Source organism: Sceloporus undulatus, chromosome 4 (genome assembly GCF_019175285.1).
Source record: "Sceloporus undulatus isolate JIND9_A2432 ecotype Alabama chromosome 4, SceUnd_v1.1, whole genome shotgun sequence".
NCBI classification, from domain to species: Eukaryota; Metazoa; Chordata; class Lepidosauria; order Squamata; family Phrynosomatidae; genus Sceloporus; species Sceloporus undulatus.
Genome location: NC_056525.1, coordinates 220,660,619 through 220,677,680, shown reverse-complemented (window position 1 = coordinate 220,677,680; position 17,062 = coordinate 220,660,619). Strand labels below are relative to the sequence as shown.

The 17,062-nt window shown below is 38.4% G+C and overlaps 2 protein-coding genes across 7 annotated transcripts in view; one reads left to right on the top strand and one right to left on the bottom strand.

Annotated features, from left to right (window-relative positions):
• STK3 (serine/threonine kinase 3) overlaps positions 1-17,062 on the top strand; it is an 881,840-nt gene that overhangs the window by 436,432 nt on the left and 428,346 nt on the right. The window lies entirely within an intron of this gene.
• Positions 2,768-17,062, bottom strand: part of MATN2 (matrilin 2) — a 62,141-nt gene continuing 47,846 nt past the window's right edge. For all 5 annotated transcript variants that reach the window (XM_042464930.1, XM_042464929.1, XM_042464933.1 and 2 more), the window contains 7 exons: positions 16,356-16,478; positions 14,910-15,323; positions 11,674-11,826; positions 9,776-9,838; positions 7,237-7,347; positions 6,426-6,524; positions 2,768-3,055 (listed from right to left, as the gene is read on the bottom strand). In XM_042464930.1, the coding sequence (XP_042320864.1) occupies positions 3,000-3,055; positions 6,426-6,524; positions 7,237-7,347; positions 9,776-9,838; positions 11,674-11,826; positions 14,910-15,323; positions 16,356-16,478 (1,019 nt within the window). In that variant the 3' untranslated portion in view covers positions 2,768-2,999. The remainder of the gene's footprint in view (positions 3,056-6,425; positions 6,525-7,236; positions 7,348-9,775; positions 9,839-11,673; positions 11,827-14,909; positions 15,324-16,355; positions 16,479-17,062) is intronic.

The window sequence follows — 17,062 nt, the reverse complement described above, 5'->3', positions numbered from 1 at the left end:
TGTGATAGCAAAGCCAGAGAATGCAGCTGCACAGTGGATCCTGCTAAATGCACACTTGGTTCTCACCAGTTGTACATTTATGTTGTGCAGACAAGTGGGCATGACTTGGATGCTATTTTTAATAATAATAATAATAATAATAATAATAATAATAATAATAATAATAATAATAATAATATGTTTTATTTATAAACCGCTATTCCAAATAGATCATAGCGGTGTACAAGAAAATTATATAACAGTACATTGGGGCTTTAGTTTACATTGTTTGATATCCAGGTGTGGTGGAACATGTTATTTAGCAGTGCCATTATGCATGGCACTTTTTAAAATGCAGTCAGTCAGTTCAAGAAATTTACAATGTAAATGTACAGGTGATAACAGGGTAAATGAAGTGAGGTAAAATGGGTTAACTTCAGTTGCATACTTTGTTTTAGGTAAACTGAAATTAGGGCTATAGCAAGCAAATTGTATCTAGACTAGTATAACATGTAGAGCCAGTGTGGAGTCTTGGACTAGGACTCAGGGATACAAGGGTTTGAATCCCTTCAGCCATGGAAACACACTGGGTGATATTGGGTATGTCACACTCACTCATTCAGCTTTAGAGGAAGACAGTGGCAAACCTCCGAATAAATCTTGTTAAAAACGCACACACACAAAAAAACAAACACCATACAATAGGTTTGCCATCAGTTGGAGTTGACTTGAAAGCACATAATAACTAGCTGATGAACTGATTTTAAAATGTGTCATCACTAAAACTTTTATAATGACCAACTTTAACTTGGCTGTTGAAAACAGGCCCCAGATCTAAGGCCTTGCAAAGGGTTTCCAAAGGCATTTCTTGGGTTTGATGTTCCGGGTTTAACAAGGACTAATATAATATTTGATTTGATGGGCAAGCCAAAGGCATGTTACTAAATGAAAATGCAAATTTGGGCTAAATGTAATTGTTAGTCCTAGCTAGAGTAGATCTGATGAATCAATAGAATTTGTTAAATCAAATTTACAATTCACTATATTTACTCTAGTTGGATTTAGCCGAATGATTTAACATTCAGGAGGAAATAATTTTGTGATTGGCGGTATGGTGCTATTCCTTTGACAGTGCGTGCTAAGATGTCCCGTTTTAATCTCTGCCAGCTATAGCTGTCTCTAAGTGTGATAATCGTAACTCAGCTGTGCAAATTTGGGTGCTCATGCTTGGTTCAAAACATACTGAAGGATGGAAAACATTAATCAGTCAGTGAGTTAAAAATGAAAGCCAACTAACAGTAGTGTTGATGTTGTAGTGAATTTTGTGACCATAGTTGTCTGGCATGGCAGCTTCCTCTCTAAAGAGGTCAATTCTCGCCATGACATTGCAAAGCAGGACTGCATTAATCAAGTATCAACTTAAAAGTGCCCTAAGCACAAGTCTTCTGAGAGTTGATGCCAGTATAAATAATATAAGATTGGGATATTCTCTGCTCTGAACTCAAGTGGGTAGATTGTCCACAAGGTTTCATAGCATCAGGTATTCAGAAAGAAACATACTCAATTTAGAAAGACTCTTTGGATTGCAAATAGCTTATGGTAGTAAGTTAAATTTTCAAACCATTTAAAAGGGGGAAAAGGCAAATGAATTGCTCATTACTTGGAGTTTGAAGTAATGCGAATTTCCTGGAAAAGGGGTACAAACAGCTTTTGGGGTCCACAGCACACCATTAGCAAAGGTAGGGTTAAACACCAGAGGCCAGAAGGCTTTTATGCAGTGAGGCATATCTATTCATTCTTGAATTAGCAACAGCTGCCATTTGGCAGAAGCAGCCTGGATGAGCTTGAGATAAAAAAGGCAGCAAAGAACAGTAGATACTGGGAAAGGAAACAATATTGTTGGACTCATAGTTTGTTTTCAGCATAATTCAAAGTCTGAACAGTCTGTTTGTCTTTTTCAGTATTAATGCTGATTTGTATTGAAAATTGTAGTAATAACCCAAATATACTTTCTGGCATAAACCCATTTCCCCATGTAACAACTTTGCTCCTTCGCCAGTATTTTTATTCAGGAGACGACAATACATTTTTTTGGGGAAAAAATGCTGTGGCTTTTAGAATTTTAAGGGGAAGAACTACTTGTGAGACCATTATGTACAGCTCCTAAATGTGCATCTGCTGATTAACAACAACAAAAAAACCCTAGATTAAGTGGGGAGCATCCAATGTTTTTCCCACAAACTAATTCGTAAAAGGCAAACTGCGGATGAGTGAAGTGTCAAGCCACTTCTGCATATGCTTCTGTTAGCGTGACAGCAAAAGCATGGGAAATTGCTTTCTGTGTTTTTCAGAGAAATATTTCAGTCATTTCAGCAGGAAAATTGTGATATCCTAAAGATTTTGTTTCATATACAGTGAGCCCTTGGTGTCTGTTGGAGTTTGGTCCCTGGACCCCCCGTGGATACTAAAATCCGTGGATGCTCAACTCCCATTAAATATAATGGCATAGCAAAATGGTGTCCCTTATATAAAATGGTAAAATCAAGGTTTGCTTTTAGGAATGGATATATTTTGAAAATATTTTCAAGCTGAGATGGTTGAATCCGTGGATAAAGAATCCATGGATATGGAGGGCTGACTGTACACTTTTTGGATGTATGAGGAAGTGGGTTGTATTGCACAAAAGACTTCAAGCTCCACAAGACTACTTGTTTTGCCTTTTAAAGTCCAATTATGTCTGCATTCTGCTCTAGAAAAAAGAATACGAATGTCCGCACAGATTTCTAAACCAGTTTAAATGCTTTTTTGTAGCACCATTTTATTATATTACATAGCTTATCTCACTTAGAAAAAAGTCTACACAACATTTCATCTCCAGACAATGCAAAAAAAATGCAATATAATACGGTACTAGAGTTAAAATTCTCCTTTTTAATGGGAGAATCTAGACTTTTTACGGATAGCTTTGGTACATTCGCATATGAATATCCAACACACTATGCACTTCTGTTCAGAACACTTCATCGGTATCTTAATTGATTTTCCAGGTCTTCCATTCTTTTTGACATTTCTTCTAGTAATTATAAGTTAAGGAAAATATTTAGCCTGAGTCAGTATGTAATACAGTACGGTAGGCATCTGATTGTGTAATACAAATAATTACAAAGTTTCAGTATAATTACTAAAGCATTATAGGCATGGAAATCCATACCTTCATCTGATGACCCAGAGACACTGGATAAAGTAGGCTATGCTGTTGATCTGATCTAGCATGAATGGTTTTACTTCAGTGGTACTAATAAGGGTATTGAGCTAGCGTGGTGTAGTGGTTTGAGTGTTGGAGTATGACTCTAGAGACCAGGGTTTAATGTCCAGGTTGGCCATGAAGTGACTGGACAAGCCACATGCATTCAGTTTCAGGGGAAGGCAGTGACAAACCTCTGAAAGTCATGCCAAGAAAACCTGTGATACGTTCGCCTTAGAGTCACCATATGTCGGAAAGGATACACAACAATAATTAACCTTCGTACTAAATACATGCATGCAAGCCAATATTATTTATTTATTGTACTTATTTCCCACCCTACTCCTCAAACAGAATTCAAGGCAGCAATATTAGTATTTGTCATGATATTCAAATTATTGTTTAGTGCTACGCATCAAGTAATGCATCTCCAGGCAGCAATTTCTGTGATGTTCCTTTCCTACATGTGAAGTTCCTGTTGGCAACACTGGGATAGCTGAAATTGTATCCCATTCTGACTGTTCATTTTCACTTCAGATCCTACAGCTGATAGGATCTGGGTGCAAGGTTCACAACATTAAATCCAGATTTGTCGTCTTGTATGTGCAGGCTTCTTTTATTCAGAAAGAAAATGGGGTCCTGAAGTAATTTCCTACTAGAAGATAGTGGGGTGGCAATTTTGTGCCAATTACTCCCTCCACCCTTGCAATCTCCCACTGTTCCAGAGGATCTCCCAACTCTTCGTTGCAACTCTTAAGGTTGAATGGTGGTGGGGAATTAGCTGCCTCATCCCATCCATCTGAATAATTGAAGCTCTTGGGTACTGTATAAGTCTACCCAATCCAGTGTACTTCTCTGGATTAGTATAGCACTATGCATACCTACTGTCATTCTAAATTTTGAAACTGCAGCTAGAGGGAGTTGGTGCTTCACATTTAATTTCACTAACATTCTTACTATGTTATGATGCATCAGTATGGCTGTAAAATTTTAAGGGACACTTTACTTTACTCACTTACTTGGACAGACCATATTCAAGAATGAAACATTGGGATCTAGCATCCATTTATCATTGTTCCCTGTAATTGAGCTTGAATATTTTTGTGTTAAAAGGATTGGAGCCAGAGCAATCCTGAGAAATTGAGAAGCTATCAGCCTGTTCAGGAAACTCTGAAGTTTGCAGCAGTAAAAATAAAAAAGAACCAAATAAATACGTATTCTGCCTCCCTCAACCTCCCCCCCTCCAAACAATAACAGTCCACTGTGGTGTTGAATGTTGGTTGCAAAACAAATACAGGAAGGACGATTTGAGTTCTTTAATTTGGGGAAGGGAAATGGGTGGCCTTGCAGATGATGTTGGACTATATCAGCATCTTTCATAACTGGCTATTTTGATGGGATTGGAGTTCAGCAATACAGTACCAAAAGAGATGTTTCCCACCAGGGACATAGCCAGGATTTTGGGAAGGGGGGGGTCCAGATTAAGTGCCGCCATTATAATGGGGCTTGGGCACGGCTGCACAGCAGCACACACCATTCATTGTATCTAATGGAAGGGGGGTCCAGACCCCACAGACTGCCCCCCCCCTTGGCTATGCCCCTGTTCCCACTTCTGATCTATTTGTGAGGAGGAAACTTCTCAAAACAACTTCAGTGGTTCCAGGAACCACAGAATGTTAAACATCAATTGGGAGGAAAAGGAAAATGTGAACCTACAATCAATTACAGTATCCCAAAGGAAGATAGGCCAACCTGGAACCCTGCTGTCATAGGGTCAGGTTACAGCGCTGTGTAAATTTACAGCACTTTATAAATAAAGGTTAATAATAATAATAATAATAATAAAGTTTCAGCCTAAGCAATAATATTGGACAACAATTTCAGATATATAGCCTCACTTTTCTGTATGAGCTTTCTCCCACACATATCAACCTGTCACAACTGGCTTCCTGTGCCAAGTGCCCTCCACCAACAGAACACCTGCCTATGCCAAAATCCAGTGTGGCAAGTTTTTGAGGGATCCAAGCTGGGTCACACCAAAGGTGTGAGTGGCTTTCTATGGGAATTATACATATGATAATACACAGCCATCATGATAAGCAGCCATTACTTCTGATTATCTTTGCAAGCCTCCACATAGCAATTAATGTGCCCCTGCTTTAAAACCTCTGTTGTTCTTTTCTATACTGTAAAGACTCTCCTTCTGAATGCTCCCTTGGCCTTTTAAGTTGCATCTGGGAGGTCGAAGAATAGGTAGTAGTGGCAGGACAACTTTAGGGTGTGCTATAACCTTCAAATAGTGCACTCTTATATATGCAAAGAAGCTTATCACATGAACTTTAAAACCTTCTCAAGCATCCTGGGCTGCAGCTGAGACGCAGGATGAAGGCGGGGATTACTGCATACTAAATTGCTGCCTATCATCAGCCTGGGTCCCAGCTGCGCTCTGCCAGCACTTTTTAGAATCTGGAAAGCTTCCAACTTCAAAAAAGTGCTGGCGGAGCACAACTGGGACCTGGGCTTATAGCAGACACCCTAAAGTTGTCCAGCCACTACTACCCATCTTCAGCCTTCCAGATGCAACTTGACAGGCCAAGGGAGCATTCAGAAGGGAAATCTTTACACTATAAAAAAGAACAGGAGAGCTTGCAGCAGCTCAGAAAGCCATATACCATGTAAAAATAGCTTTAAGGGCTGTACATACAGTCCCTAAGAGGCGGCATGTAGCCGCCCCTTCTTCAGCCAGATCAGGGCTGTGGCAACCTCACACTGCAGCTCCGATCTGGCCTTTGGAGGGCCCTCCAAAAGGTGCCATAGCCACAGTGATGCGGCTATATGGCACCCCTTCAGCACTGCATCATATGGACATAGCGCCAAAGGCGCACCATAATGCTGCACACCATCTGGAGCAGTGCACAGCATCATGGATCCCTGGAAGCAGAGTGAGGGCATGTGTCATCAGGACTGTTGGTCTGTCTGGGTTCTTACTTTGATTCCCTTCATGGTGCTACCAGCAAAAGATGTGCAGATGTTTCCCACCAAGTTAGTAGAGGGAGCTGGGAATGAAAACCAAGTGATGCTGCTTTAGAACCTATTACTATACAACTATACATATAGGTATTTGTTTAGGTGATACTGTATTTTTACTTTCTCCCAGAAGGTATGGATTTGTGTAATAGACATAGGTACTAACAAAGGATATGTTGCTGTGTTAGTTTCTGAACTTCAGCATTTGCAAAATTCTGGAATGTCACAAGATTTTCACATTTGCATGGGTCTTTCTTATCTTCTGAAGGTTTGCCTGAAAAGTATGTTCAGAAAAAAACAACAATAACCATATTCATACCCAGAACAGCAGTACTACAGTTATTATGTTTCCAAAACATAAGAGGTAATTAGCAACACAGTATGGAGGAGCAGAAAGAAGGCAAAAAGATGACAGTTTCAGAAGATAGGTTTCCTGTTTCTTGCAGATGTTTTCAGTTTTTTTTGTACATCCATTCATCCTCAGCTTACAATTGAATGCTTAATTCTATTCAGTTGATTCAAAGAGTAACTCATAATGATACTTTTTAACTGGAGGTGGTAACGACTGAATCAGGTACCTTCTGCAAATAGATATCAGGAGTAGATACGAGAGACAGAGAGTCCCTAGCATTATTCCTGTCAGGAAAGCACTGGGGTAGTTTAGCTAGCTGTTGGAAACCTGGAGTTATATTACATTAATGAAAACAGAAAACCAAAATTATGAAGATGAAAGGTGGACCTGGAGGGTATATTACTAACATTTCTAATGTCAAAATCTGAGATATACAATATTAGGAAGCCTTATGTTGGACATACATTATGAATGTTAATTACTTTCAGCAACAATTGCAGTAGCATAAATTTGATACAGAAACAATAGAGATCAACTAAGACCAAAAGACTGAAAACTATAACCACTGCTTGAACAAGGACAAATCACTACACCTATGCTAAATGACACAAACACAGAATGGAAACGGGTTTACCTGATGTTACTGTTGATCTCAGTTGTTTTTCTTCAAAAAGATATTTATGGTGGACAGCAAAATTGGAACAAGCAAGAACATCTGTGATTGCTAGGGTAGCGGCTTCAGGTTCTGCAGTGAACCAAAAAAAAAGAACCGTGATTAAAATAATTAACATAATTAGGCACACACACAGAGTTTCCTGTTCCTAATTGCCACCTAACTTCTTTCTTCATAGATTCTGTATAAACGAGTGTTTTCTTTCATTGAATAAAAGCTTTTAGAGAATACATAGGCACTGAGATAAAATATATCATTTATTGAATGTTTAAGTGTTCTTCAACATTGTAGAATACTGTGGGCAGAAATATTCTAATGTAGAATAAAGATACTGTCATATTCATATGAGGCTATACAGGCATACCTCCATTAACAAAGCCTCTAACAAAGAAGTTCCTTTTTATGAATCCTTTTACCAGCATCTGCACTGAGGATGATGAAAGAGAGAGGGCTGGACAAACAGGTTTTCGGTATCAGGTTGCAGCAGTGTGTTTGAAGTAATCAATGCAATAAAACTTGATCTGGGACAGAATTCTTTTCTAGCCAATCCTATTGTTGCAGCATATGCATGCCTACAACAGGCAAGATGAAAAAGCAACTGTCTCAAGAATCTCTAACTGAGCATGTGTGAACAGCAAAACAGAAAGAAAAGTGGAAACCGGCCTACACCTCGTGGTACTCCTTAGATTACATTAAAAAAATAAAAAAGCATAAATCTGAATGTTAGCCACCAAAACCGAGAAGATGATGATGATGATGATGTAGAGGCTTCTTCTTCAAAAATGCATCCATTTTGAAAGAAGCCTCTACTTCTTTATTATTATTATTTCTGTTTTGGTGGCTAACATACAGGTCTATGCTTTTTTTATTTTTGGAATAAACCTTCAAGTCGTCTCAAGAAGGTTCAAAATGCAAGGCTTACCTGACCTAGTTATTTCATTTCTTCTTTGTGGTCTCTATGAATCACAAATTGGGCATTCTATCCCTGTGCAGTGCACTTTCAGAACCTTCTAGTATAGTTACATAAGATTTTTGGCAGTAGCTCTATCACTTCCTGCTCTATCCCTCCCTGTTGCTGCTCCTTTACCTCCTTTCCTTTTCATCTGCCATGTGAGCAGCATTGGTATAGGAAGCTGTCCCTATTCTTTCCATGTTATTTCTTCCTCTGGTACCAAAGTTTCTGTTATAGAAGTTGTGCCCAGGAACACACCTACTTTGTTAATTGAAGTATACCTATATAATGTGTTGCAAAAGTTCTTCATATGTTGTGTGTGGGTTTGCACTGAGATACCAAAACAGAGCAGGATCCAGTGTGCAGGAGACAATTGGCCCTCTTCCCTACTCACTGCCATTTCTAAACCTGCTGCAGACACCTGCAAACTCTCTGGCATAAGTTGCAGGATGGAGGGTAAAAAAAGTTCTCCTGCTAGAGGATGTGCACTAATATAATGTCAGATTTAGGCCACAGTTAAACAAACCATTGTTTCCACAAACTGTTGCTTCAATAAAATTAAATAAAAAGCATTACAGTGAATGTGGCCCATTAATGCTTTCTCTGGAAAGGACACACTGTAGAACATGCTTACCAGTGGCGTCATCAGGGTTAGCACTTGGTGCATTTACTCATGGTGTCACACACCCCCATTGACCTCCTCCCATATCACACCATATAGAATCCTTAATAGTATTTTTGTATTAATGTTACTTGCATGTAACATTATGTATACTTAATCCCTGTATATCGCCCAATGTAATAGCAATTGTTGTGACATAAACAACTAGCAAAAGTAAAATTATACCTTTAAATTACAATATCATACACACAGCCTAAATATATTTACACATATATAGTTTCATGTGGGTAAAGTGAAAATTTTGTAAGTTGTGATTTTTTAAAATGAAAATTTTGAAAGAATAATTTTAAAAAATTAAATTATTTTAAATGCTAAAATTTGGTATTTTTAATTAAAAAAACCTTGGGGCTCTCCTTTCTCCTCCCACTAAGCCTGACCCCACTAACACCATCTCCAGTATTTTAAATAATGTGAGTGAACACTGCAGCCCATTTCTGCCCAAAGGCAGAAGTTTGGGGAGCAGTGGTATCACCCTCCTCTTAGGGTGTCACCTGGTGTGGCCTAAATTCCCCACACTCCCTTAGTGGTGTCCTCGATGCTCACTAAAGAAACAGATGATGTGGAAATATAGCAATAGCAATTGCAAGTACCTTTCTTTACCACTTATCAGTGCACTTAAGCACTCCCTAAGCAGTTTACAACTGTAAGCTAATTGCTCCCAACAAGCTGGGTACTCATTTTAGCGACCTACAGAAGGATGCAAGACTGAGTCGACCATGAGCTCCTGGCTGGGACTGAACTCACAACCTTGTGGTTTATGAGTTAGTGGCTGCAGTACAGGCATTTAACTACTGTGCCACCAGGGCTCTATATATACTATATACTATACCTTACATACTATAGTACATAGGGTGGAAATCTCAAACCTTCAGAATATGAATCCATTGAATGAAGCAAACCTCCTGGAAAATCCTGGTGATTCTTCAGTCCTGGAAGACATATTGTTAAAATGAAGTTTTATGAAATAAAATGAAGCCCGGGTTTCTGAGCTAGTGGCTGCTGGCCTGTGTCAAGTTTCTAGGAAAGAAAAAAATAGTTGTTGCCAATGGGCACAAGTATGGTGCTGGTCCCTGGCACACGGGGAGGAAAAATGACAATTGCTGGTTCCCCATATCACATAGCCTGAGAAGCACTGATATATTGCATAAATTAGTAATGTCAAGATAACATATTACAAATGTGACTTGGGAATTCATGGATCTTTTCAGCTGCAGAAATCTCAATGACCTCAGAAAGTGATGACATGTTTCCTGTATTACAGATATTGTCATAGAAAATATTTGCGAAACAAATGTTATACTTGAAGAAAGGGAAAATCTATCAACATATATGTATGTGGAAGATAACTGAAGGTGGTAGGAAGAATCTCCTGACAGTAAGAGCTGTTTAACAATGGAACACTCTCCCTGGGAGAGTAGTGGAGTCTCCTTATTTGGAGGTTTTTAAACAGAGGCTGGATGGTGATCTGTTGAGGGTGCTTTGATTCTGTGTATTCCTGCATGGCAGAATGGGGTTGGATTGGATGGCACTTGTAGTATCTTCAAGCTCTATGATTCTATGTGGCATGAAAAAAAGGGTTTGTTCGTTTGTATGTTTGTTTTAGAAGAGCTGTTAAAGATGTGGATGTACATGGTAAAGAATCAGTAAAGCCCATTAGGACAAGAACTCTAGCATTTACTGGGTAGGAATAGTAGGTTTGAGTAATTTTTTGTTAAATTTAATTGCTACGTTAAATGTTTTGTCTTCCATGCTACACAGTTAAAGCATTTTAGCACCATTTTAATTGCCATGGCTGCAGTCTATGGAATGCTGGGGTTTTTAGTTTGGTGAGGTACTAGAATGCTCTGGGAGAGAATTCTAAACAAAAAACTACAGATCCCTTAGGATGGAGCTATGGCAGTTAAGGTGGTATCAAAATGACATGATTGTGTAGTGTGAAGAGACTTAAGACTGAGAATTGTCACAAGCTGAATCAGGTTATTTTAAACTGATGTGGACCTACTGGTAATTTTTATTTTCAGCAAGATACAAATGAAGGGGCATAAAAGAAGGGAAAGAGTGTTGCATTGCAGAACGACACCCATTAACATTAGGGAGTCAGGAAATTGCAAAATATCCCCTGGAAAAGAGTTATAGAGGACATGTTCCATTCTCTGACCAAATTCCTTCTTGCTTTTGAGTCTATAACAGAAACTTCTTGTAAAATTTGCAGTTGTGCAGAAAGGAGATGGCACAAACTACCCACAGAAATCAGTAAGCTTGCCAAAAGTTGTGGTGAAAAGCTACTGAAGAGGGATTTTATTCTGTCATCAATTTGCTTTGCTTAGAAATGGCATTAATACTGACCATCAAGCCATTGTATAAATATTACCAAGTGCTTGCCCAAACTTCCTGAAGAAATATATTGTGGTGTTTTTTAGCAGTACAGATGATCTTATTACAGTAGATGGGAGAGAAAGCGTGTTATTAATTCTTCTGGGTTTTTGAGCTGCACATTTTGTACATGATATGTTAAATTGGCAGAAGAAATGCAAATGATTGTATATGTTCCTGGCCTTAGACTAAAGTTATATAATCCCTCAGTGATAAATAGCTGAAATATTACTCCTTCTGGCAGCTTATTGTTCATCATGTTTTACACGTATCCCTGTGATTTTGCAGATGTTCAGAACAAATGGTCAGACTGCTCCTGTCAGATCCAGAATGCAAATTACCCGAACAGTTCATTCAGTTTTGTTGTATCAGGAAAAACACATGATAATACCTTCACAGATTCGTTTTTGGAGCTTTTCAGTAATCTCTCCCATGGCACTGAAATTCTCTGCATACAGAATATGTTTTTCCGGAGGTTCTGAAGCAATTTCTCTCAATTCTTCCTCTATTGCTTTCCCTATTCCAATGGCATACATGGTGATTCCTAAGAAATAAATGGCATATTTTCATTATAAGCGACAATATATTACTAAGTTAGATATAGCATAGTTAAGACATAGCATAGAAAGGAAACTGTTTCTGTGTTATTATGTGACCCCTTACATCAGTGCAAGATAATTCTGCAGAAGTGGAGAAGAAGATAAATGATGTTGCTTATTTAAGAGGGCTAGGTATTTAATTTCAATTCTATCATAGTGACAGGACTTGTATTCAGATATGTACCCTTGTACTCAGTATTTCAAAAGCAACAATAAACAGATAGCAATCTAGAGGAACACAGTTGCACTTACATGCTACTGAAATAAATGGGATAAAATGGTCCCGATGAGCTTATATCCATTCATTTCAAACATGATCCTCTTTTTCTGGACTGAGGATAAAATGTAGTGTTCTTCATTTCCTTATTTCAATTGTTAATTCAGTGGATCATGGATGAGTTTCTAAAAATCACTATTAATTTCCCATTATTGTTTTAATTTAATTTACCAAAAAATTTCAAGTGTAAACAAAGCCTTGAACAGTGGTGAAGTGGTTCACATACATATGTTTATGACTTACACATCTGAACCGTGCCATTATGGATCATTGCCAAGGTTGCATTTTAAAATAACATCTCATCTAACTCCAGGACAAACTGACTCAGGAGCTTACTATATATTATATACATAGCTCAGTAATTAAGAGATGGATGTTTAGCTCATACCCTGTTGGTTCTTCTCATCCACCTGTCCACATCAAGAGTGAGGTTCTAGACTACGGTGACTGTGATAGTGTTATAGTTTTATCTTTGTAAAATCTCATGGCACCAACTCAGGATTTCTATGAAGCCAGAAACATCTGTTTTCTTCCAGACTGCTCTGACACTAGAAAATCCTTTTGGGAATATTTGACTATCAAGTATGTTTTGTCCCTTGCACTTAATTAATTGCATTAAATACCACACAGTATAATTAGAAGGGGGAAAAGCCTATCCAGAGTAATTCTTTAAAGGCATCAGTATTACTAAACATATCTTCAGATATCTGAAAAGACAGCTATAGCTGTCAGTTTCTTTCAGTGTAAACCCTGGGGAAGAGCGTGCTCATCTAGCAATAACATGCTTGCTTGTTGCCTTCTGCCATATTGCTTCTGTTCCAGGAAAACAGAATTATCTCTTTCCCATTTTGAATTACTGCATTAACATTCCCTAAACAGTCCTGTGTTAGCCAGGAACACAAAATTTCAGTCTTCATTCCAAAGACTTGCTTTATTTTATGAATAAATTATTAATGCTGGGGAGTCTGTTTTTTGTGACATGTCAATAATAAACTTTCCAGATGAAAATTTATGTTCAGTGTAACTCCACTCATAGTTTCATAGGACTCATTCTGATAGAATTTTTGGCATGCTTATTTATCAATGGGGAAAGCAGCACCATGTGTCATATTTTATTAACAACTTCAGCATATGTCTTTCGATATATATTGAGGCCTTGATAATAAACATCTCCTCAGCCTCAGCCAATCGCACAGCCTAGTTCCTACTGATATACAAAATGTGGCTAGGCACAAACATCCCAGATACAGCCCCAGAATCCATGCAGTTTATCAGTCTCTAGCAGATTCCCAGGTATGAGAGCCAAGAGAATACACATACCTATATCTTTACAGCTCCTAGTGTAACTGGAAAAAAACCATATACAGCTTCTCCTGTGTTTCCTCCCCTACCCTATCAACCTCTTTCCCCAGCCTACCATGAAAGGATCCAGATATGCCAGGAGATGGACAACAAGGCTGAGGAAAGTAACAGGCAGGAATTCTCTCATCTACAGCCACACCATAATACTAAATTATAGACCAAGGCTATGGGAATGAATCTTGACAAGTATTAGGTTTACCATTTCCCCATCCTCCTCTCTTCTGATGTGGCTAGTCTCAGGCATCCCAGAAACAGCCTTACAATAGATGCAGTTAATCTGCAACAGGAACTTTAGTCCCTTTCAGTGGCTTTCATGAATATGCAAAGGGTTTTAATTAAGGATAGGGATGTGTACAGGCATATAAGCTTCACATCCCAATGTCCATAGCGCTGGAAGTAGGTTAGACATTCATATGACTATAAAGATCTGAATGCTCTGTAATGATGTTCAGCGGAATGCCATTACAAAGCGTCCATAACTGGGAACTCTGAGGAAATTAGGTGGGAGTTTTATAACCTTATTTAGTTCTGCACAGTTATAGAGCCCTGTTTATATTGTGCACAAAAGCACAAAGGTCTAACTTACTTCTGGATACTCAGGGACTTGTGAGTCTGAGGATTATATGCTGCCCACATCCACAATCCCAGTTTTCATGTGTCTAGACAAAGAACTAATTTTGGAGCTCCACTGGAAATTCTGCTGGGTTCATGTTAGGAGAACAGAAATAATGAAGTCCAGTGTTTGTACTTCTTTTTGCTACAAATGTGCAGAACCAATTCCCTCTGTGCATTCACCCTGGAGAGGGATAAGAACTGAAAAAATGACAACACTTCCAAACCTGGCCCTATTGCTGAACAATTATTATTTCACTAATATATCTTCCAACATTTCACAGATAAAAACTGTGATACATAGGGCCAAGCAACATCAGAGTGTGGTCAAGATGGCAAAAGTTATTGAGGAAGAACAGATAAGCCAGGAGAGACTGCAGCAGTTTGCTTTTCCTTGAGTCTACTGGGAAGAGCAATGTTCTACTGTAATTCCTCAAGTTTCCTCCCACTGCAGATTCAACTAAGTGCAAACAATTTTGCTTTTTGAATTCAGTTTGCAGCAGTGGAGGTATGCCAAGGACAAAGGGGGAAAGTTGGAGGAGGAGAAAGAAACAGGGGAATTTCAGAAGCTACTGAAAAGAGGGATAACCGAGAATTAACGGAGACTGTCCCAGACAAATTGGGACAGACTGTGGATATGCATTACACCTTTAGGAACTCTTCATTATCACTCTTTTAGTGCAAATTTGCAAAGAAACAATATGGTACACATGTTGGTACTCAGGACTTTAGCAGATGTCCTTACAATTTGTAATTCTAAGTACATTTTTATCATACCACGTTGCTTTGCTTTAGTAGCCCATTCAGAGACTTCATCTTGGGCTCGTCCATCTGTAAAAACCACAGACACTCTGGGCACCTTCGCTGAGAAGCGTCTGGCCCCCTCTGCTTCAGTGAAGCTTCTCTCGGTCATTTGCTTCAGGGCAAGTCCAGTCATGGAGCCTTTCCCCATATATTTCATTTGGGATACTGCTTTCTTCATGTCTTTGGCTGTGCTAAATTGCTTCAGTGTAAATTCTGTGCGGACCTGAGTGGAATATTGCAGCAAACCGATTCTTGCAGCTTTGGGTGATATGGTAAGAGAGTCCAAGATTCCCAAGACAAATTCCTTGACAATTTCAAAGTTATTCTCTCCCAGACTTTTTGATCCATCTATCACAAACACCAGATCGACTGGGCCTTCAGTGCATCCTGTTAAAATAAAATGAGAAAGGAAGAGCCAATGAAAGAACGAACAATATCAACAGAAAGATGAAATAATCTGTTTGTAAAACTTGGAGCCTTCTCATTCTATTCTGAAAATTTTATACTAACAGCAAGTAAATTAAAAGGAAAAAATGGTATCAGAAATGATGTAAGCTTTCAATTATAACTGAAGCATTAAAATAATGGAAGCACTTGTAATTAAGTACAGACACGTTAAAATTAAAAGAAGATGGTATTGGGTGCGGTGCTCCATTTTCTGCAGCCAATAAAGTTGGTTACAATTTCATTGTAAACATAGTACAGATACTTTTTGTCTAGTATAAAGGTGGATCATGGGGGAAGAAATCCAGATTTGGGTGGTTTATATGCCTGTAGGGACCACAATTCACACATGGAGTTCCATGTCAACAGGGACTATTCTGCTCTCTTCAGTATTAGGATTCTTCAGTAAGTGGTTCTATTCTGTTCCTGGATAATTCTTCAGTACTGACAAAACACTGCTGGTAGCGGCTGCAATAACTATTTTGTTTTTTGTACCAGCTTTTGTCTCTTATAACTCTAGAGAGATACACAATCAAAGGATGATTATCAAGTATCAACATGCTGTTCTTGATATCCAAAATTATGTACGCTGGGCTTGTAAGGGCCTAATTACATATTATGTGCTGCTATACATAACTGAGTTCAGATACATTTTTTTTTCTTTTTTAAAAGAAAGCAGCTTGGAGGTCACAATGCTGACAAAAGAGGAGGTTTAGGAGACATACTTAATATTATTCCTACTATTTCTCCATGTTGGTATCAAAAATGACTTGTTCCCTGTGGTACCCAAAATGTTTTGATGTTTATTCAAAAGGGCAATCATTTTTTTGGGGGGGGGGCGGAATCAGTACTGTACATTATAATTACATTTAGATCTTTTCAATGTATTTTATTGATTTGAGATTTTATAGCACTTTATGTATGTTGGATCCATTCCTTTTCAAATTCAAAGACATTAAAGAAAGGTTGCCTTACTTCTGCACATTTTCCCATTTTCTTCCAGTATGAATCCCTCATGGCATTTGCAGATGTATGAACTATTATTATTTATACAAACATGTTCACAGCCATGCTCAATGGACTTGCAAACATCTTTACCTGGAAACAAAATAAGGATCTTCAATTATATATTCAGTTATATACATATGAATATATTTTTCCAAAAAATCAAAGAGTGTAAAGTAGTCAGCCTAGGTGCTTCAGTCCCTTTAATCTTATAGACAAAGGATGAAGAAAAGAAAGAAAGTTTGGCTCTAGATCCTTCTTCAGGCTTTGTTAAATTTCCCAATCCTAACATGCCTTCCAACCAACCAGAAGGACTCTCTCTAAAGAGGATGTTGCCCTAGACCATAGTAGTAGTAGTAGTAGTAGTAGTAATAATAATAATAATAATAATTTATTTCTAGCCTGCCCTATCACAGAGAATCCAGTGGTTCTTAACCTTGGTACTCCATTTGTTTGGCCTTTCAGATCCCAAAAGCTCCAGCCAACTTGCCCAATAGTCAGGAATTATGAGAGCTGAAGTCCAAAACATATGGAGGATCAAAGGTTGGGAATCACTGCCCTACACAAGAGTGAAGAACCTACAGAACATGGTCCAGATTCAGACTCCAATGCCATCTTATTCAAACTTTGGTGAATTTTTTTCCTAATAATGCTCCTTTGGTTATTGTGATAGGGAG